The sequence below is a fragment of the Nanorana parkeri genome, unplaced genomic scaffold (assembly GCF_000935625.1).
Source record: "Nanorana parkeri isolate BGI_ZX_2015 unplaced genomic scaffold, ASM93562v1 scaffold176, whole genome shotgun sequence".
In the NCBI taxonomy this organism is placed as follows: Eukaryota; Metazoa; Chordata; class Amphibia; order Anura; family Dicroglossidae; genus Nanorana; species Nanorana parkeri.
The window spans coordinates 1,209,136-1,233,046 of NW_017306444.1; the positions used below are offsets into that span (position 1 = coordinate 1,209,136).

Consider the following 23,911-nt stretch of genomic DNA (forward strand, 5'->3'; position numbering starts at 1 on the left):
CATCGCTCTTTGCTCTAGTGAAGATAAACCACTGGCTGAAATGTCTTCAGAATCCAGCACACACAATTTATAATAGACTTAGGCCCTCCAAGTAAACTGAACAATTAGTTTTTCTTTTATAATTCAGCTCTTTACCTTCCAACAGAGAATACTGTGACCTCCCCAGGATGCACCTTCCCCTTGCTGTCCTTTGAGCGACCCATGCGGTGCAGCAGGTTCCTTTTCTTACGAGTACAGTGAATGCAGGGAGCCTGTGATGAACCGTGAACCGTATGATGGTGGGAAGGACCAGCGTCCTGGCTCTCACGGTGTGGACAAAGACTAGTTATAAGAAGGTAAACATAATAGTTATAATTGTATCCAATACTGAAAATGTCAAACTCATGGTGGGAGATCTTTTATAACTGTTAACCTATAGGAACTAGTAAGATGTACCCTTTGTTTCCGAATGTCACTTTCCTATGAAAGTTTTATTTATATTGGTTTGTAACAGGCAACACATTGGGGTGCATTGATAAATAATTTGCAGAGCCAGCCATCCTGCAAAACAGCATGTACATTTCGTGTGTGCAAATGGGGGCAAAAATGCATGTTATTATTATATTTTTTTCCGGGTTGAATGGAATATCAGGAAAATACCACATTATGACCACTAGATGGAGCTGAGGAGCATAGGAAATTAAACATCTATGTGGTAATGCGTATTTGCCTGATATTACATGTAATCTGGAAATAAAAAATACTAATAGCATACAAGTTTGCCTCCAATTGGACACAATAAATTTACATGCAGTTTGGCAGGACGAATGGCTCAGCAATTGTTTTTATAAATAAATTCCATCCTGTTCAAATTTTTGACATGCTGTGTAGTAAAAGCTGCACAGTTATTTGTCTCAAGAAATCCTAAAGAAGAATCAACCACCTCTTTAGGATACCAATATTGGCCACATGTATTCATCCCATGTAGCCTAGCAGGGAAATCAAGGTTTCTGGAACCTAGGGCTCTTGCAGATAATAGTATGTACGAATAGTATTGACAAAGTCACAACTGACGAGAGAGAATATCTGTCTGACCTATCTGGCACCAAAAAAAGCTTGTTGCAGTTCAGCAAAAACACAGCAGAATGTTGCTTATGTGTGCCTGGAGGGGCTTCTTTGCACCTTCTGTGCATTGTGGAGAGCCTGTGGTCCTGCAGCCAGTTGCTATATACTGTATTTGTTTGGAGCAGTGTAATTTATACACATCTGCATTTGAAATTCAAATATAAATGAAATATCACTTTTGGGTGAACAGGCACTTTAAGATATTTTTAGACCACATCAATTTATTTATTTTTTCTTTCGGTTAGATCCCAATACAGATCAATAATAATATGATAAAGAGAGTGCCTCAGACAAAACATTTGTAGAATTCATTATGTAATGATATCATTAATTAATGACTGAAAGGGATAAGCAGCAAGAATAGAGAATATAGAATCCTCTAATTAATCCATGATGGCTAGGATGCAAAGAAAATTAAATATTCCCAATACATTAATCCATTCATTAAGCATGATTTGATTTAAAAAAACAAATATGCAGCAAAAAAAGAAATCAATCATGGGTAACAAACAGCATCAAAATTCAATGCAAACACATATCAAAGATCATATAATATAACTGTCCATATTTAAAAAATGTCTAAAAGAAAAACTTTTCTGTATGTGTTGCCACACACTTAACTTTCCCAATGTACTATTGGGAACTTGAAAGCAAAATTTCAAAGGCACAATGTATGCGTTTTACAGGGACAGGAAGTAAGGAAAAATCCCCCTAGTTAGCCCAACTGAAGTCTCACACCCTTTTACATCTTTATAGTCCTGTACACCTTGTGGCAGTGCATGGCAATGCCTCCATGTGGTTCGGCAACTTTGGCACCCAGGACTCGCAGCCAGAGGGGCTGAGAGGGTCCAGAATGTGAACCATTTCATAAAGAAGAACCTGGCTTTTCAGATTCTTCCGGGTTTTCCTAATTGTAGCTGGGATCTGGAGCTCTGGAGATTTCTTAGGGCTCTGGGTGGGATTTAAATCTCCAGTCCTGGGGCCAGGTGTTACCAACAACCAGTCTGGGATGATTAGGTAGCTGAGAGCAGCCTCATTAAGAAGCCAGACCAGAGCTCAGAGGAGGGGTGGTGTGGTCTGTGCCAAGCCAGGTGCTGTGGTGGCGCCACACAAGAAACAGCCAGTGTGGCTGGAGGATTTGACAGACTGAGAGAGCCAGGCACACAAGGTGTGTGGAAAGCTGCTGGAAGCGGCCACTTCCACTTTAATGTTCTACGTTGGCAGAGCTGATTAACTGCCACACCCGTCTTTACAAGTGTCCAAGTGACTTGTCATGTAGAGGTAGAGAGGGGGTGCGTTCAAGTTCATCACTGAGTGCTGATTACTAAAAACACTGGGTTTAACTCTATTGCCTATTGCATCGCACATTCGGGGCACTCTGCACAACTGCTATAAAAGGAAAGTGAAGGTAAGACTATGAAAATGATGGTTGCTAGTACGATGTTCATCTGATTGTAGACTTTAATTTCACTTTAATGAATAAGGTCCAATGTACACATGGTTGTAAAGACTAAGATGTCATGATGTGTCACCACTTCGCCAAAAACAGATTTCTCCTTTTATTACATTAGAGCGGTCAGAACAATGAAAACTATCTCTAAAGTACTTTGACAATTTAGGCCAACGCAGTCCAACTCAATTCTGTTTGAGGAACTAAACAGATAGGTCGCAGGCCTACCAGATTATATGAAACACAAAACCACTTTACCAGCTATAAATATATTTAGGGTGAAAAACTGGAAAAGCCTTTTTAAATATTAAATTATTGATACTGTGAATCAAATATTCAAATTTTACACTTAATTCTTCAGAAGGCTCCAGAATGTGTCTTCTGACTATTTTAGCAGAACTTAAAGTCAGACTCTAGCCAAAAATGTTTTAAGATACATAGGGAAAGGTTCACCATCGATTTTACTGCTGTCTGTTGGGGCCCACAGTGGATGGACTTTTCATAGGAATGAATGGAGTCTGAAGTGCGCATGCATGGCAGCATAGATTGTCAGCGGATGTGCAGCTTTCAGTGGGCTCCTCTGTGGTGTATGGACAGGCTAGTGTAAGAGGGTGCAAGAGAGAAGGAGGTGTTAAGGGTATTTTTAGCCTTTAATCCAAAGAAGCTAATCAAACCTAGTTTTTCATTGCTCTTACGTAGGAAAACAACATTGGTAGCTACAAGCTTTTGCTCTTTGCAGATCATCACCAGTATTTTCTCTGCCCTATTAAATAAGTCTTAGAGTGTTTTATTACCGAACATCTTGCATACTGATAAAGAATGCATGCTCACTTGGGGATGATGGGCACCTCTCCTTCTGTGTCCCCCAGCATCTGTTTAAGTGCTTCTGCATTTGCTTAAGTGGAGAAAAAGAAAAACAAGAATATTATGAAGTACCTGTAGACTTCATTAGTGAAGAAAAACACAATACCAACTACAAGTTCTTACCTTCATTCTGTATAATGCACTTGACTATACGTTCAACAGTGTCTTCATTCGAGATCTCATCTGTGACTATACACAAGACAAACAGATAAGTACTGTTCATACAATACCTAAACACATTGGTGCTAAAAACGTGCATTTAATAGATTAAGTATGTATGCCTAATAATAATAATTAAAAAACGGCTGCTTATTCCTTCATATTTTATTATTGCCTCCAATCACTTCACATCTCTTCACACCGTTATTATCATAATTCATATACATAGTATTGGATATCTCCCCACGTAACACACAGCTTCTTGCACTGCTACTCAGTACAGGCTCTGTCTACGGCCCTGACTCATCAAGCTGCAATTTTACTTAACTCATGCATTGCTAAATAGAAACGTAATCCTGTGCTGAGAGGTATATGGAATCTGTAATTACTGGCCGCCTTCAAGAATGCTTATTGCAAGCCAGCCTGCCAGCCAGTGAAGTGAGAGCTCCTTATTTGCATACTTATTCTGGGTCAGTGACTTGTCAAGTACTGACAGCCATGACAGCCAGGCAGCTAGTATTATGAGGAAAGCATCTACATTTCTCTCATTGCAAGATTCTTTTAATGCCCTGGATCCCGAGCTGCAGCCATATGCACCCCCTTAGTATTTTTGATGAAGCCCTGGCCCCAGCAGCCAGCATTTAGGCACATTCTCTGCTTAGGTACATACTAATGAAATAATTTTTTTATTTTTTAAGAATTATCTTTATTGATCTTTTATAATGGATCATGATCACAGGCCTATACAATATGGCAACAGTGATGTTTAAGGGGCCGAATGGAGCAGAAAATAGGGAGCAGTGGTAGTATTGATTTGTAAAGGATCTTTAGCAGTTTGACTTCTTCCTGCATAGTATGTCTACAGTCTGACTTTCTCCGCTACATGCCCACAAATCTCTACCTGTCTCCTGCAGCATACTCCAACCATTCCTTTAGCATGAATGCAGTCTCTGGCCATCTACTATAATATGTTCACAGTCCCTGACAGGTTTCTGTAGCATTAAATATACGAAATTCTAAGTGCAGCCCTTTATAAATGTCAGGAGCTGCACTTGCCTAAAAGGACATGTAATATACCTGGTTGATAGGCCACTTTAGAATGCATGCAACATACCCTCAGGTGCTTGAGATGAAGCCTAAATGTTTCTTAGGAACATGTGATGCAATCCGAGAAGGAAATAAACTGTAAGCTGGCTTCATATTGTCATATGGCTGATCTGACTACTGACAAGCAATAAAGTCCTTCAACGTTTTTCCAAGGCCCTCAAACAGTTACCTTAGATTTTGTGCCCGCTTTAACTATATCACAGTTTTGTTCACCTCTCCCTCCTTCTTTTAACTGACAGTGTATATATCATGTTAGGATATGTCAATACTTCATTACTTTCCTGGTATGTCAGGATGCACAAGCTCTTCTAGTATTTCAGTAACACTCTTTATTTATAGTTCTATACAGCACTCTTGGTCTTTTCCCTTGTGACAAAGGCAAAAACACTTGTTCACACCAATTATAGTGCGTTCCAGAGCAGTTAGCTGCTGGAACGCACTGTACCGCAAACTAAACTCCTCCCTGCATTCTGGGGCGGGAGGGGGCGTGGCTGTGCATTTAAGTCAATGGCACCACAGCCACGCCCCCTGCCTGCAGTGGGATCTCCCGCACCGGAACGCATGCCTGCATTCCAGTCCAGTGCGATTGAAAAAAAATGCTGCATGATGGAGCGCACTGTAATTGGTGTGAACAAGCCCTTAGGGGTCTATTGATATAAACATTTGCACAGCTATTCATGCAGTGAAACTGCATGTGCCTTTGTTTTGTGCAAATTAACTAGATTTTGTGAGAATGGGACACAATCAATTGTTCTTAGGCTATTTTCTCTTCGGGTCAAATGTTTTTCAAATAGTATGGGCTTTGAATCAGGAAGATACTGTGCTATGGACACTAGATGGAGCTGATGAGCATAAAAAATAAATAGATCTAAGCACAAGAGGTACAATCTAACAACTCTAGTGATCACTGGAGGGAATTAACTGATAAATGTAACTTGCTACTATAAGAAATAGCATTATCATTTAAAAAAAAAATAGAACCCTTAAAGTGACACTAAACTCAGGAGTTAAACCTTAAAAATGCATTCAAGTACCTTAACTATTAACACAAATGTAACTTATTTGTGTATCACTCAGCTGTAGATCCTCAAATCATTTCTGGATTCATGCTGACACTGTCCTTCCTTCTGGAGGGTGGCTACTTTTGTTTCCCTTTGTGTGTTGTAAAGTAACCACCACTCTAAGCTTGAGGCTGTGATGGACTACAATCTCATGTTTAGTTTACTATTTTAGTTTTAGATTGTAGTCTATCTCGGGAGTGAGCTTGGAGCGGTGACTACTTTACAACACACACAGGGACCATGAGGAACAAAAGTAGCCACCCTGCAGAAGGAAGGACAGTGTCAGCACCAATTCAGAGATGATTTGATGATCTATAGCTGAGTGACACACAAATAAGGTACATTTTTGTTAATAGTTAAGGTACTTGAGTGCATTTTTAAGGTTTAACGCCTGAGTTTAGTGTCACATTAATGTTTAACACTGTGATAATCAGGTGTTTTCTTAATGCATGATGCTATGTGTCACAAACATTTAAAAATCTGCTGTGGTGTGTCACACCATGAAAAAGGTTGGGACCCACTGCCATTATGCAAAAAAATAAATACTGTATGCTTCACATGTAAGGAACAATTTTTGGCTACTGATATACTTTAACAACCAAACAAAAATATTTATAGAAAGGTGCAGTTATAAACATGTGAGCAGTAATGATTCACACAAATTTTTAGAACTGTGAAAAGGTTTAAAGTAGAACTCCATTGTCCAATGTGTCCACAAATAAAAAGCAGCTTTTACTACAATGATCACATCCTGCTCTGTCCATCACTGTCTGCCGAAGACACTGGCGAGTCAGCAGCCGGTTTTATTCATACAGTGTAGACCGTACCCGGTGAGCCCATGGGGATGCATCACAATTAGGGCTGGAACTAACAATCATTTTCATAATCGATTAGTTGGCCGATTTTTCAATTAATCGATTAATCAGATACAATAAAAAAAATGAATACCATTTATTTAAAATAAAATACACAAATGCAGCATTACAGACAGAGGTTTACTTCAGTAATAAAACGGTATGCATATTTTTTGAAATCGCACTGCAGTGGAACGCAGGGCATTGCAGTACCACGCATTGCAGAGCGGGCGATCACACACAAGTGTTCATGGGGTTGGGGACTTTAAACATTTTTTTTAACTTCATTGCTATCACATGGTGGGGTTTACAAGCCCCCTATGTGATAGCACATTGGAGGTGTCAGGTTCTTTTTAAGGTGACATTAGGGGTCTTTTTGACCCCTAGTGTTACCTTTCCACTTCACTGGGGAATGAAAGCTGCCTGCTGAGCCAGCTGAATGTCAACACAGCATGCAGTGGCTTTGAGCAATAGCTAGCCTGCTATTGGCTATTTGACATTGAAATAGCGAAAAGCAGGCTGGCTATTGCACCCACCCACTGCCTGCTGTCAATCAGCAGAGGAGGGAACTGAAGGAGAAAGTTCTCAGGTTCTATTCTGCTGATTGACAGTAGGCAGCGGGCGGGTGCAGCGGTGGAACGTGGCGGGCAGTGGAGGAACGCGGCAGCAGCCAAGGAACAGGGCGGGCAGCAGGGGCACGGGTCGGGCAGCAGAAGCATGGGGTGGGCAGAGGAGGAACAGGGCAGGCAGCTGAGGTAATTATAATCGATTTTATTGATTAGTTGTTTCAGCCCAAATCAGGATGTCAGTGTGAGCTCACAGTACCATACAGCAGATAATATCACTGACATCATAATGTTAGCCACACTCTCTGCAGTACACTGCCCACGAAAAAAAGACCAAGAGGAAAACATATCCAGTGTGTCACATGACTGGCCAGAAGACCCTGTATAAAAAGGTATACAGTTTTTAAAAAAATACATATTTGGGGAAGGAGGGGGGTCTAGGGAGCAGAAAGGTTATTGTTCAGGGTTTTCATTAACATTTTCCCCCTCCCCTTGGATATTTTATGGAGACACTGACCCCCTTCTTTTTCTTAAATTATTATATATGTGTTTGTTGTATTTAGTACCTGGAAGTTCTGACACTCAACTGCACCAAATACCTTTCCTTTTGTTTATTTTAAATTGTAGTGTGTGTGATGTTGAGCTTTTTTTTTTTTGCTCTGGCCCAGTCCCCCTGTCGCCATTTTCACCCAGTGCTTCTGCTCCCTCAAACGCCTAGGATATTCCTGTCACCTATCTAAGGAGGCTGTAGGAACAGGAACACACAGCGGCTGGAGGGCAGACTTGACCACATGATTCTGGGGTCGGCTGCAGATCTTGTAAGAGACAGTCAGCACCCAATGATGTCAGAGTAGAAGATGGCAGCACGGGATAGTAGTGGCTTGGCAAATCATAGCATTAGTAGCTGGATTCACCTGGCAGGTTTGTATGTTTTCTGGTGAGAACCCAGCATAACAGGTAAGACAGATAGGGGGAAAAAAGGGGGGGGGGGTTTGAAGCCCCACAGCGGGCGATTACTGTTTAGATACAAGCAACCCGTCGTCTATACAGATGCCAGATCACTTGTATGGTGCGGCAGAATGCGTGCCCCCCCTCCGCCGGCTTTCCCTGGCTTCACTGTCCCTCGTGCGGGCCTGGGACCAGCACGGTTTGTTAGCCCCTTATGTGATGGCAATAAAGTTAAGTGTCAAAAAAAAAAAAATGAAAGTAACATATAAAAAAATATAAAAGATGGAATTTAAAAAAAATAAAATAACCCGCCCCCCACGTGCACACACACACTGTCGGGTGCGCCTACATGCAAAAGACGGAAATTGCGCTAATTATGTTACATCTTGCCGCGAACGTTGGAGTGAGAGCAATAATTGAATCACTGTTAACGCTAAACTGATGAGCAGTAAAAACTTTTAAAGCGTCGCTTACGGGAAATTTTGGGTATTTTAAGGCTTGACATGTTTGGTATCTATTTACTCAATGTGACCCCAACTTTTATATTTCACAAAAAAATTGGGTATTGAATTCTGTTTCTGTGCACTAGACTACATTTTAGTGTATTTTATCCTAAAAAATACTGGTTTGATAAACATTTTGCGCAAATACCGTGCAGCATAAAAAATTGCAACTAGCATTTTTTTTTTATTCTATGGGGTCTCTTCTTTCAGAAAATATATAATTGTTTTCTAGCCAAAAATTCAGATTTTATCTTGTGTCTGCAAATATGAAGAAATTGCTCCAGACAGCAAGTGGTTAATTTATCTGTGCTTTTAACTGATTTTTTGACTTATTGAAAGGGTAATTTTAATGGAGAAATTGTGATCATATCATATACATTGTGTAAACAGGCTGAAGTGGTCAACTGAGCTTTTATTTTTAGGGGAACTGAAAGTAATGAATATTTTCAAAAACGTTTAAACAATGTTATAATTTCCAACTTTTTTATAAAAGAAAACCAAGGTATATTCTAGCCTCAGCCAAAGCATGCCAGATCCATCCACACATCCGCTCCTCTTTACTTACATTTTCACCTGAAACTTTGATTACTCTGTAAACATTGAAACAATAAAAATGGCATAGCTGTCCATGTGTCATACTTACTTTCCTGTTCTCTACTCAAACAGTCCTTCATCTCAGGGTCCAGCTCCTCAGGTGATGTCCGACATCGATAGCCTTTCTTCTTCAGGATATGACAGATCAGAATGCCGACAAGTCCTGTAATGAAGAAGACTACAACCAGCAGGAAGAGCATGTACGGGCTCTGCTGTTCATTTGGTCTCTCATCCACTGTCTGATGTTCTACCATGTTGATCTGTAAAATGGAAAACAAATGGTCTTTAGAGAAAAGGATACTTATGGGGTCAGAGGTCAAAACACAAAAACTGGAGATCCTACAGCTTTATGAAATGTTAAAATATTACCACCACCTGAAACAACACTAACATTAAAGGACCTCTATCTCAATAAAAAATTTCTGCTTTTGGCTATTGCACGTTGAAATAGCCAATACCAATCTAGCTATTAATTCCTATACTGTGTTGTTTTTTTTTTACTCTGACGGCAGGAGCTGTGGAGATTCCCCCTCTTTTTGTCCTTGCACAAATCCAAAATTTTACACTAGAACACCAGATTAGCAGGTGAGAAGAAATCGTCCAATGGGTACACCAGTTCTAGACAAGAGGATTTCCTTTCACTTTGGAGAGATTTCCTCACTCCCTGTTATATCTGTAAAAAATAATTCAAGGCAACTGGACTTGCTGTATTTTTCTTGAAGACGTTCCACTTGTCATCCGACCAGCTTTCTCAATTCAGAATGACTTGTACAAACATTCTGTGGGAATAAATATGGTGAATGTTGCTCCAATCCACATAATCTGTTAGTCGCAACCAGGTGTTGCTTTCATTTGCATAATTGGAGGTAGGAGGTGTTAATAACTTGCCCAGAGAGAGGTGTTAAAACAGCATTGTATGTGACAGACAATAGATGTCTCACCCCCACCTCTATTCAAGCTTGGCTTCTCCATTTTTAGATAAATGGCCTCTTTCACACCTCTTTTAAACCAGTCCTCCTCCCTGTCTAGGATGTGTGCTTGACTGTATTCAAAGGCGTGACCTTTTACCTTTAGGTGTAGGTATACTGCCGAATCCTGACCAGAAAGTTTGGCTCTTCTATGCTGTGCCATACGCTGGTGTAGCTGCTGTTTTATTTCACCAACATACAATTCTGAGCACTCCTCACTGCACTGGACTACATACACAATGTTGTTCATCTTGTGTTTTGGCGTTGGGTCTTTTGGGTGAACCAGCTGTTGCCTCAGTGTATTGCTGGGTTTAAAGCAGACAGAGATGTGATGTTTTTTTTAAAAACCTTCTAGCTCCAATTATGCAAATGCAATCAACACCTGTTTGCGACTAACAGATTATGTGGATTGAAGCAACATTCACCATATTTATTCCCAGATAATTTTTGTACAAGTCATTCTGAATTGAGAAAGCTGGTTGGATGACCCGTGAAATGTCTTCAAGAAAAATACAGCAAGTCCAGTTGCCTTGACTTATTTTTTTACAGATATACCATGACCTGGATAAATGAGAACCTTCACAGACATATTGCGACTCACTACCTGTTGTTTGTTTGAGAATGGAAGTGAAAAGAGATCTCTCAAATGGTACACACACACACACACACACACACATAAAACAAGGTCTTAACTCATTCAAGAAAAAGATTCTTGACCTGAGCACATGCTTTAAAAGGAGCATTTGATGTCTACATCTATCTTCCCACATACTGTATCTTAACCTGATCATTTTAAAAATAGCTTAAAGAATCATCGCTGACCCATTTTATGAATGCAGCCCGGAGTGTTTTATGATTGTCAGCCATAAACTATTGTTCACATAAAACGAGAAAGACTTCAAAGGTTTCCCCTGCTCATTCAGATTATTCTTTCTTCTCTGCTGCGGATGTTTAATCACCAAATTATGCACTTCCTCTGGAGAAGAATGAAGTGTTCCATAATCCATATTATGTCTACGCACTAAGGCAAGAAAATGTATTCAGGGAATAATTATTTCATGACAGTGCACATGGCATATGCTTTGTCAACAAGGACAGAGTATTCTTCATTGTTATATGCAAAGGTCAACTCCAACAAACTGGAACTCCTAAATCTGCTCATCTGATATCCAAAATCAGCCCAACTATTGCTGTAACTACACTTCTTTATAATCAGTAGTAATCAAAGTTCTCTGGTCTGCAGACTACATGTAAATCAAGTCACACATGCTATGGACCAACCATTCCACTTCTACATTCCCTTCTTGTTCTAATGGTGAATGTGAATGACTGTTAAAGGCTTTTTCCTCTTCTGGCGGACTTGACACTTAGGGTCTGATCTATAAATCTTCGGCCAAGTGTTTAGCTTGGTGAATACCATTTGCATGACACTACTGCCATTAGATGGTACTGATGAGCACTGGAACTTCCTATGCTCCTCAGTGTCATGTAGTGGTGGCATTCACCCAGCGTTATGCTGGGTGGAAGAGTTATGCTTACAAAACAGCTGTTTTCTCTACAATCCATTCCCCATTGCTTTTCTTAAGATAAATAGGCAGGTGGGGAGAAATCAAGACATAAAGGGTAAAACCCCCACTATTTTACAACTTTAGGATAAAGTGAGTGGATTGATCTTGGAGAGTTTAGTTATGTTTGGAAGTTTCAAAGAAAATAGAGCCTTTGGCACAGATTCCTGCCGGAATGCTGCTGCTCACAGCTGTCCAAGGTACAGTATGTCAAGCTGAATGAAATATTTACATTAGAAATGCAACATACTGGGAGGATTTTAAAGGCATGCTTTAGTGGGAACACTTTAGATTTCAGGGCTTGAATTCATGCAAAGAGAAGTCTTATAATGTATACAATAAATTTGTATTCCTGGTTTTAGAGATGGCTCCATGCCTGCAAAAGAGATAGTTTGTGCTGCATTTCTTTTTTGCTCACCATACAGTAAGCTCAGCTAAGCAAAGCTAGGCACCAATGGGTAACCCAAGTTTATGTATGGCGGAAGTATGTGAAATGCATTTGTTCTTCAATTTTTTGCTATGAATATTTGTTTCTTTATCTGAGAAATTGAGATCAGTTGTATATCTAAGTCTGTGCTTCTCAACCTGTGTAACCTCAGGACCCACATTTCTCCTTGGTCATTAAGTCGTGACCCAAGTTGCACTGCAATGCAAATCATGGCATTGCGGCACCGCACGTTCCGATGCGGGCAATAGAACTGTGGCTGGTAGATGCATTTGGGGTGCCATTTAAATGCATATGCAATGCACCTCTTACATCAGAACGCGTGGTAGGTGCGATTGCGTGGTGCAGTGCGTTATTCGCATGGGACTGTGCAATTAAGGCACTGTACTAGTGTGAATGGGCCCTCAAAATCACTGACAGACACACACAACCAGAGACACAATCTCACACACTCATATGCACTCCCAAAAAATTTTTTTTTAAAAACCCAACCACTATGGCACCATAAGAACAGTGAAATCAGACATCAACATGAGCAGATAATGCAATTCATGTTTATGCCAACACAATGAGGAAGAACACAAGACTTCAGTCAGCACTCATATGTGTTTGATACTCAGTAAGAAGGCAAAAGAATAAAAGGTAATATGTCCTCTTTACAGTAGATGTGCAATGGCTGTCTTACAGTCTTCCTTGAAATTGTTGGACTGTGTTACCTGGTTAATTAAAGCAAGGGTTTCCAAGGAGTAGCCAAGTGAGTGAGACATGTTTGCTCTTTCCAAATTATTAAGAGCGTTGCATGTTTAGCATGTATATTTCTTGCAAAAGAATGTGTTTTTCCTTCAGGTGTGTTATGGGGCAGTTGGCTATGGTTGAACTCTATAGGTATTTAATAAGTTAGACCTGGTTAACAGACAGGTCTGAGTTGAGATGTATGGGTGCCTGCAAAGAACGAACACCCCCCTTTGCTTCTTTATATGAATCGTCTAGTTAGGCACTAAAAACATAGCTTTCTGTGTTGATTGTTACGGTAGCACCATGAGTTGGATAGGGTTGCCATCTGTCCAGGATTCACCCGGACAGTCCGGGTTTTGAATGCTGTGTTCGGGTTTCATGGCAGCCGAAACCCGGACACAAGATGTCAGACAGACAGGGGCAACCAAAATTAAGATAGGGGCTACTGACCCCCCACTGAAAATAGTCTCACCGGTGATATTTACATATGAATGGGTGGTACTATTTGCATATGAATAAGCCACGACTTATTCTCCCCAAAAAATGTCTGTGCGTTGCTAGAGTGTTCGGGTTTGTCTTGCAGAAAAGGTGGCAACCCTAGAGTTGGACCCTTTTGTGAGGGTGAGTTTTGCAAAGACTGTTGTGCCAATATTAACATTCATTCCGTGAGAACTTTGAATTTGCAAAAATTCTGAACTGCCTGTATTCTATTTAGTGAGTTGCAGAGTATGCAGAGTTAAAGCGATATTAAAGCTTCATGTTTTTTTTTTTATTTGTATAAATATGAGGCCCATACATCAAGAAATTGTTTGGTGTTCAAAAAAACTGCCTGACCAGTCTGTGTCGCACTTAGTGTTCCTGGATAAGAAGAATGCCTGCAAAACAGCCTGTCCAGGCAGCTATATTTACAGGGCTGTAAAGTAGCACAATTATTATTTTATTTCATAAAGTGTCAGGTTACAGTGACAGTAAACTCAGTAGGTAAATACTAAAAATGCATTCAAGTACCTCAACTATTAACAAGAATGTACCCTTTTTGTGTATCACTGGGCTGTAAACCCTCAAATCATCATCTCATCACTCGAGGGTGGCTACTTTTATTCCTCATACTCCCTGTGTGTGTTGTAAAGTAGCCACCACTCCAAGCTCGCTTCTGTGATGGACTACAATCTCACATTTAGTTTACTAGTTTGTACTGAGATGATAGTCCATGGGGAACAAAGTTAGCCCCCCTCCAGAAAGAAGGACAGTGGCAGGGCCAATTCTGAGATGATTTGAGGTTCTACAGCTAAATGATATACAAATAAGCAAAGTTTAGTGTCACTTTAATGATTGCCTGTACTGTTCCCCAGGCAGGACTCCAACTTTTAATACCAAAAGAAGGTTTAAATCTGACTGGTTATTGTGGAGCATTACAGACAATTCTCACTATATGGCACCCCAAGAGTGATCCATGGACCACAGGTGATCCATAAATAGGATGATCCTGGTCTCTTTGACAAAGCTAACATTTTCTTTTTTTTCTGTTTGTATATTATGACTTTTGATAACATATAAATCAATATGCAGTATGCTTTTATGAGTTATGGTTACATTGTTTACTTAGAAATGTATATTTATGTATTGTGTTTTTGTAGCTAATCAAGCAGTGCAACACAGTAGTTTGCATAGGAGTTTGTTGCTTGCATGGGAGTTGTAATGTAGTAGATTGGGTCACTGACTACTGCAGTCAGCACAGATGGTGGTGCATACCTATTTGCTAGTAGATTATATTACATTAGATTGGACTGATAATATTTAAAATGACAATAAGAGATTACAATTGCTATGAACTTTGGGGCTTGTTTACATGTGGGCAACATGCAGAAGAGCACTTATGTCCCTGTAACTGTATTGGGATTTTCCATCCAGCTTCATAATTCTTCTGCTAGAGGGCCCGCTAGGTACGTCCCAAATGTTCTACACAAAGTGTGGACCATTGCCACACAAAGCTACATCTTCTGGCTGCCTATACTATATTAGAGCAGGCACTTGTTGGGGGGTTTTGGTGAAGGTCAGAAACGCATACTAAAGGCCCCATGTAAAGTCATTAGATGAGGGCCTAAAAGCTTCTGTACATGTCAGGCTAATAGACAAGAGGAGCACTGAGAAAGCCAGCTTGGTAAGGAAAGGGTGATGTGTGTTCCTGAAAAGCGGGAGTAATCAAAGGCATCTATTGCTGTGATTGTTCATAAAGGAGGCAGCTTCTTTCACAGCTCTCTATCAAATTCCTCCAAACCATGGGAAGGCCAAGGAGTGTTGCTCTGCAGAGAGACCCTGTGTGTTGGCAGCTTTAAAAGTAAAAAAGGTTTTTTTTTTTGTTTTGTTTTTTACTATAACAGACATGTATGTACTGGACAGGTGTATATGCCTGGGTACACCTGGGTAAACCCTCAGAGAGACAACAGGATATCAGCAAAGTCATCCTCTTGATCTTAAAAACCTCTGCTAATGTGCCTGTTACTTTTGCTAAAACCCATACCACATCTTAGCTCATGTCCATTCTAAAAAACCTATGCAGGATAAAGCACTTAACATTGCATTGCAAAGGGAATAACTCCTGTGCCCTTTAATAGCAGTTGATCAATATGCTAAACTGGACATATATTAAATTATGTAGCAGCTTTCTCACATTCAGGTGAAGACAGCTGTTCATTATGGTGAGTCAAAACCTCTAAAATGTATGGATCAGGATGTACTCAGGATTGGCCACTCAGCACTTTAATGCTAATATCCATTTTGCAGATGGCACTTGTTGTGGTCATTGGTGCAGTCTTACCTGCACAAAACCTTATAATGCATATGCATCAGCAATTAAAGGGATGAGTTGCCAACTCTGGTCTGGAAATCATCCACCTATTCTCCTCTTTTTACCAGGCAAAGGGGCAACAAAAATATAAATATGAAGGGATCCTGTTTGACTATGGACACAGCAGACCAAGATAAGTCACCTTAGAAATATGGGCATTACTCTGAATCTCCATCCAATGTGGAGTAACAGAAGAAAAACTCCATCGCGTTATAACTTTAACCCCAAATGGATTTTTAAAATGTTGGATAGAGGAGCAATTTGGCCCTCACCAGGTCACCAGGTAATAATATCTGGGCTCTTGTGGTGGGCAGCATAGTAGCTACATGTTTGCACTATTGCCTTAAATCCAACCAGCAATGCAATCTGCATTGAGTTGTAACTCCTCCCTTCGCCTGCATGGGTTTCCTCATATACTGGTAGGTTAATTGTTCCCCACAGTCCATACTGGACCCTACATGGAAACATTTCCATTCACACTTAAGCATAATATTGGGCCACCGAATCAGGCGAAGTGAGTTATCAATATCACACACAGGAATTTTCCAAGTTAATAGATGGTATCAGTATAGCATGGATGTGTGTGCCAATTCTGTCTATTAGGTGAGTTCCATGAGAAACAACTGTAGAATCCAGAGCTATAAAAGACGGGCAGGGGTCCTCACCACCCATTGTCCATAGGTAGACATCAGCTTGTATGTAGCAAGACACAAGGCCCATGTCAGACTAGAGATCCTTTTACAACTTACCAGCAACAAGATTGCTAAATAGAATACTCACCTGCTTCTATGGCGTCACTATATCACTTTGCCAAAAGGCAGCAAAATCTCTCTGACCAGAAGAAGAGAAAGAGTGAAGCCTCGCTGGTCCGGCCAGCAAATGGGGCAATGCAACTGAAGGTGATTGGTTTCTTTGCTCTACTAACAACTGCAATGACAGGATTGCTTGACTGACACGGCTTTGTACAACTTAACAGGAAGTCTTTAAATAACTCCACAAGTTACTTTCTGCTTTTCCCTGAACTGTGTAACTGAATCCATTTCCCATGCTTTTACCCTTTAACATTGATGCCTCAAGAGGCGCTCATTCTGTGTGATCGTACCAGAAAACAGCTTTTGTTTTCATACTATCAGTTTTTGTATTTGCCATCTGTTATGGAAACCTATTGTCATTTAAACTAATTACAAAACAAAGTTAATACAAGGTCACATCCCTATCATATCGTTGGAATCTAGGAAAATAATAATAATAGAAACAAAATGTTCCAAAATGGATTACATTTATTGTTATGTAAATAATAGAGAAAACATACTGCACGGGGTACATTAAAGATATATTCATTGCACTCAAATAAAGGACCCCTGTTTTCAAATGATAGCTACTATGGACATGATGACTGTTCTTTCTCCAGAGACCTCCATTTCCGATTACTTCTCTACCTCAACGTAGGCCTAAATATTATGTGGTCAGGGTTAGAACCTGTGTTAGGTTTTATTGCTGACTCTGTTTCCATTGCAAAATGATTTATTCTCACTTCCTGTCTTAGTAAAAATTGTCAGTAAAACAGGAAGTGAGGTGAGAGCCATCCAATGGTGCATATACAGTAATATACACTTTTTGTTTAGTATAGAAGGGAAATGTTAGGACCTTTCTTGGATTTTAATGCTGTTTGCATCATTGTTTACTTTAGTATATCCTCCTGACAAGAAATGAAGGGAGAGCTCCAAAATATGATTTTACAGAATTTTTAACTGTTTCTCACTGAATAAAAAAGTTAAAACAATGCTTTGGCTAGAGGACTGATTTAAAATTTAGATCTGCTTTTTAGCTGAACACCAGGTGAACAACCAAATACACAAATAACATACTTATAAGGGGGCTGTGTTCACCTGCCAATGGATTTGTATTTCAGTCCAACCAGTCTTTAGGTTTATACAGCTTTGCCAGAGAGCACAGCCAACCTGGAGACCTAACTTTCCTTTGCTGCAGTTAATCAATCAATCAAAGTTAGCTCACGACTCTGCCCCCAGCCTGTAACTGGACAGTGAAGCAGCAACCGAGAGATGGAGATGGACATCAATTGGGCTAATGGTACCTCAGGATCGACAAAGGCGGGCCGCTTTCTGAACATGTTGCGAGACAATTTCTTGGAACAGATGGTGGAGGTTCCAACTAGGAAAAATGCCATCCTAGATTTAATAATTACTAATAATGGGGAATTAATCGAGGATATTGTAATTGGGGAGACACTGGGTACTAGTGATCACAATGTGATTACTTTCAATATTAAATACAGGAAAGGAAAGAGGGCGGGACGGACAAGAACCCTTAATTTCAGAAGGGCAAACTTTGATAAGTTGCGCAAACTAGTGGGGGAAATAAAATGGGATAACTCATTTCACAACCTAAACTCAGACCAAATGTGGGACTGCTTCAGGAACACATTACATATTGCCATTTCAAAGTGTATACCATTGGGTAACAAAAACAAAAGATCAAAGACTAAACCAATATGGCTCAATAAAACTGTAAAACTACATGTTAAGGCAAAGAGAATGGCATTTATAAAATATAAGATGGAAGGGACGGCATTGGCGTTCCTTAAATACAAGGAATGTAACAAAAAATGCAAACTAGTAATCCGGGAAGCTAAAATAGAATGCGAAAAGCGGATCGCCGGAGATAGTAAAAAAAACCCTAAAAAATTCTACCAATATATTAACAGTAAAAAGGTAAGAAAGGAGCAGCTAGGCCCCAAAAAGGACTAAAACGGGAAGTTACTCACAAGTGACAAGGAGAGGGCCGAGGCGCTGAACAATTTTTTCTCCTCAGTATATACTCAGGAGGGAAACAGGTTCGACGTACGTGATAAAACACATAGTTCAACTGATAATATACCACAATGGTTGACGGAAAGCGGAATAGAACATAGACTTAAAATGCTCAATGCAAATAAAGCAGTTGGACCAGATAACCTTCCCCCCAAGGTACTTAAGGAATTAAGCCAGGTTATAACAAGACCAAAATCTGGAGATGCACGGGAGAGCTGCCAGTGCACGGCTGGTGAGTACTGCGCCCTGCTATAGGGAGGCGTCACTCTGCACACTCAGCCAGCATTGCTGTGCTCTCTTAATGGCCAAATAGCATGGACCCGGGTTCCCAGCCAATCCTGATTGGCCAGGAAGCCGGCTCCATGTTCCCTCGCGGCACTGCTCTTACCGGAAGTTCTGGTATTGGGATAAGTATGGGAGCATTTTGGCGAGTACTCACCCAAATACTCGGTGTCGGCCCTTGATACCGATACTAGTATCGATATCGGTGCATCCCTAGTGTATTTCCACTTTTGCAGTCAAATGTGAAAAAATACTTCAATAACAACAAATTATTTCCAAAAATATTTGTTACATTTTAGATGTTCTGTTGCAGCAGGCAACAGGCTGAGATTTTCTCAGCACCTTCACAATGATTTGTCCTAACAGAAAGACTTAGAACTGAAATTTGAGGATTGTGTTTTGCTGATTAACTTCATTAAGATTTGAATGCAGGAACCAGGAATGTAATCCATTTGCCCATTGCCCCTCACAACCCCCCCCCCCCCGACTTTAAAAAAAGTAGGAGAATCACATATAAATTTTAACTCTTAAGAAGCCAAGAAACCCTTACCTAAATAAAAGCAATTTAAACTGCAGGAAGCATTTTTAATATTTTTTAGCTTATGCTGTTTGAATGGGAACATGTAACAAATATAAAATACCGTATTTTTCGCTCCATAAGACGCACTTTTTTCCCCCCAAAAGGAGGGGGAAAAAGTGCCTGCGTCTTATGGAGCGAATCCCGACGCCCGAGACATGCAGTTTCGGGCGCCGGGCGAGTAGTAGGAGCCACTGCTCGTTTAATACGAGTGATCTAACGAGATCACTCGTATTAAAGCCGAGCAGCGGCGGCGGCGATCGAGTTCAGCAGCAGGAGCCACTGCTCGTTTATTACGAGTGATCTAATGAGATCACTCGTATTAAAACCGAGCAGCGGCGACGATCGAGATAACCATGGAGCAGACGAACAATAGACGTTCTTCGCCTGTTCTGTGTCATCACTGAGACAGTGGCGCTGTAATCACAGTGCCACCTGTCTCAGCGGTCACTAACTGCAGCTTCTGTGACAGCTTCTGTCATAGAAGCTGTCATAGAAGCCACAGTCTCGAGTGCTCCATAAGGCGCGCCGGACCTCCCTGCGTCCTATGGTCCGGTGCGTCTTATGGACCGCAAAATACGGTAGGTGTTATCCAGTTTGGCTGTGAAAGTGGAAATACACTTTAAGTTTTATACCTGCAAACATTGCTGTATTACATTTCCTGTATTATCTTTTAATTCCACATGAAGTTTATGTGTATATTGTGTGCAATACCTAGATACTCAGACCACCAAATACCAGAGCATTTAATACAACACTGTCAGAACTGCACATATAATGATCCCTGGTCTTACTTTTTTAAACAACAGAAACCATGGGAAGAGTTGGCTTTCTCTCAATTCACTCATTCAAAAATCAACCTGATGGCACTAAGACCAACTATTGTGACATTCATAAAAAAACTGATATTGGGTACAGGTTAATCTTAAAAAATATACATAATTTCTACTTTTATTGCAAAATGTGTAAAATAATGAAGGTGTTTACAGCACAGTGTATAAAACATCATCACATAGAAAAAGAAGGTGAGACAGCGGGGTAGGAGCTGTTGTGAGATCTCCCCGGTACACCTTGCTTTTATGTGGTTATGTTTTTACAGAGTGTTGTAAACACCTTGAATTTGTATATGGTTTATTTTATTAAATAATGAGAAGATGTTTGTATAACACGTGGCATGTGTGACCAACAACAATCTTCTTGGAGTCTGCTGCTTTTTCAACCACCAGTACAGGTACTTGCAATTAACCTGATCAGAAATTTCAGATGGTGTTTGAAGGATGTCTGGAATTTATTATAATACATTTAGTATATAATTGCTTTGATTAAATGATCATTTAAGTAATCAAAGCAAAGTTTAAAGCTCAATTAGTCACAGAAAGGCACTGTACTAACAACCAGGGCTGGCATGAGGGGGGAGGCGCTGCCCTATTCATGGGGGGGAGCACCACGTGGCGAGCTGCGCCCTCCTCACCACATGTTTGTCCTGGCTTTCATTTTGCCTCTGGCCGGTCTGGCACAAGGAGACTGGCAGAGAACACACAGGAAAAATATCCCACAATGTCGCTGCAAACTTCCGAGCCCATGTGAAACCCATTTGGTGAACTCAGAGCTGCGCAGTCAGGCCCGTTGCAGACCTGAGCGATCCGGGATCGCACGTCTGGGATCCGGGATCGCAGACAGTGATTGCCGCGTGGCCCCATTGATTTCAATGGGGTGACATCCACGCGGCAATTGCAGAAAAAAAGTGCATGTACCTTTTTTTTGCGATACACGACGCACAGCTGTTTTTTTGTTCGGATGCACGGGCGGAATCGCGTTGGGAAACCGTGCAATCTGCCTGGCGCGACTGGGGTGCCATCAGAAAAATGGCACCCACAGCGCGATCGTCTGTGCTGGGCGAGTCTGTGACCGCGCGAATCATGCACAATTGCCACGCGTTTGGCAATGTGTGTTACATTGAATACACATGGGGTAGAATCCCCTACATATCATATAGGTATTTACTACAATTACTGAAAGAGAGACCAACCATTCACGGGCATTTGAGCATGCTGCCTGTGCCTGTCACTGCTGAGATGTCGTATTTGGAAAATAAAAAAGACATCATAGAAAAGAGAAAATGAGGTAGATTACCTAAAATTGTAATGTGCTTGGAGTCTTGTTGTGTGACCTTTAAAATAGTGCTTGGCTGAGTTCAGAAAATAGAAATCTTTTCTGTACCTTCTGTATCATTTCCACTTTGTACTTCACCTATGATTTATGGATGGTTTCTCAGTTCCTGATCCATCAATTATGAGAATATTTGTATGATTTATAAATAATTGAACAAACAGCCATGATAACAATAATGCAACTAAACGATTGTACAATTGATTTGAACAATGCAGGGCTAATTGCAGACACATTCTACTTCCTTCAATGAAATGTGAGCGACATTCATCTAAGGCGTAAGACAAATGCCCGGGGTAGTAATTTAGTTCTACATGTAGAAATGTTCAACCCAGACTCGCCCCCACTCGGGGGCATCGGCCCATACAAGGAATGTGTTCTATTTTTACTGAAAGTGTCAATTTAAGTATGCAATGCAAGAGCATACCCACATCTAAAAAAATAAATGATTTGTTTAGATAGACCCTCTTGATAGATTGTAAGGGGTTGGTAGACCTTCTTGATAGATTGTACAATAAGACAGTCATCTACAAAGCTTGTGTATTGGGAACATGGGCTTTGCCATGCAGCAAAAAGCCACTGGGTCATTTAAGGGACAGCTCTCCTGTTGCTTATACCTGCTAAAGCAAAGTGAATTTTGCCTGCTTAAATATCAATTTAGTCTGAATAGAGATTACACAAGGCTAGGTACTCACCCCCATGTCACACCAGTGATGACAACTGGCTACTCAGCTACTCATCTCTGCTTTAGGGCCCATTCACACCAGCTGTGTTGCCTTCCGCACTTCAGTCCCAACCCAAAGACAATTTATGTTATTTATAATCAATACAGTTCACACCATAACATTGCGGTGGTGTGCGCTGAAAACAGTACTGCCGCAATTCACCTTTGAACTGCGCTGAGGCCGATAGAATTGAATGACATGTTACTTTGTGAGATTTCAATAAAGTTCTAACAAACAAAGTATACATTGTGATGTGCTGTTTTCAGCGCATTGACACAGCAACCTAGAGACTGCACACCGGTGGCTGCATTCTAACACTGCTGCTGGCGTGAACAGGCTCTTAGGGGAGAAAGAGGAGAGGACCCCCTTACCCAGAAGTATTGGGTATTTCACTATACTCCAGATGATAAACAGAGGAATGTGGAAGTAAATGGCAGCTGAGTATGTGTGTCTGTAGGGGAGCAATTAAAGTGATAAAGGTTTTTGCCTTGGTCTGGCTGAGGTTCACCCTACCTTCCTTCCTACCCCAATAGCTCAGGACCTTCGTGCAACCATAAAGACATTTCAGGATTCCTATATAAGCACCAGATACACCAGCACCTATACATTGCAAACCATGCTTGGCTTAGCTATATAAATATGCATGTGTGTGTCTACTCTAGGCATAGACATGCAAAAAGCCCATTCTTCTGACAGAAGATGAAAGATGAATTCCCAGATCATGTTTGTCTAAAAGATCTTTAAAAAGTAAGTTGTCTCTGGAAGTTTAAAATGCTGCCAACAATGATAAACCTGTATGGGAGAATTGATATTGTTCAGTTACATACAGGTTTGCTTGCTGTTTGTCTGGCTGAGGTCCACCCTACACTCCTCAACATTCCAACAGATCAGGACCTTCCTACACCCATAAAGACATCTCAGCATTTCTATACAAGCACCATGAACTAACCAGTCGAGCAGGTCTGTATATGCAATTAGTAAGGGGACTCTCCCTGCTTAGGGGATTACTGTGTAGTGACAGCATTCTTAAATATCTACTAGCTGACCAGATCAGAATTTGCCGCAGAGCATAAAAAAAAAGAAAAATGAAAAATCAATGCAATTCTAACATTTCCCTATCTGGCATCACAACCGTCGTCATTAAAAAATTGTCTGTGTCCTTCAAACTGTATCTGTAAACCGTGTGTGACCTTGACTGCATTTTTAATATTCTATCACGTCCTGTTTAATTCATTTAAACAGCTCGATGTTTCATCACTCCGGTGCATGCTGCAGTTACACATGCTGACGTGCTCAGTGGTTTCTGCAGAGCTAATCTTTTCCTTTACACAGGATGTGTGTAATAATCATGTTGTGCCTACACAGACTGAACTGAAAATCCTATCTACAGTAACTGAGCCCGTTGCCTACTGCTTACCTGTATACCTGTGCACGGAAGATGGTTCTCTTTTTTTTCCAGCTGTCTCCTAGCAACCCATCCTTATCCACAGTTCCAAGGACCAGTTTTAGGGAGATTCTGTACAAACTCTGTAGCAATTCCCATCTCTCCAGAAGGG

General features: G+C 40.7%; 1 protein-coding gene across 1 annotated transcript in view; it reads right to left on the reverse strand.

Moving 5' to 3' along the window:
* The window catches only part of RELL2 (RELT like 2), a 26,203-nt gene extending 2,292 nt beyond the window's left edge, over positions 1–23,911 (reverse strand). The window contains exons 1-5 of the mRNA XM_018554872.1: positions 23,773–23,911; positions 9,260–9,470; positions 3,542–3,607; positions 3,386–3,449; positions 136–321 (exon numbers count right to left, since the gene is read on the reverse strand). Of these exons, the coding sequence (XP_018410374.1) occupies positions 136–321; positions 3,386–3,449; positions 3,542–3,607; positions 9,260–9,464 (521 nt within the window). The 5' untranslated portion in view covers positions 9,465–9,470; positions 23,773–23,911. The remainder of the gene's footprint in view (positions 1–135; positions 322–3,385; positions 3,450–3,541; positions 3,608–9,259; positions 9,471–23,772) is intronic.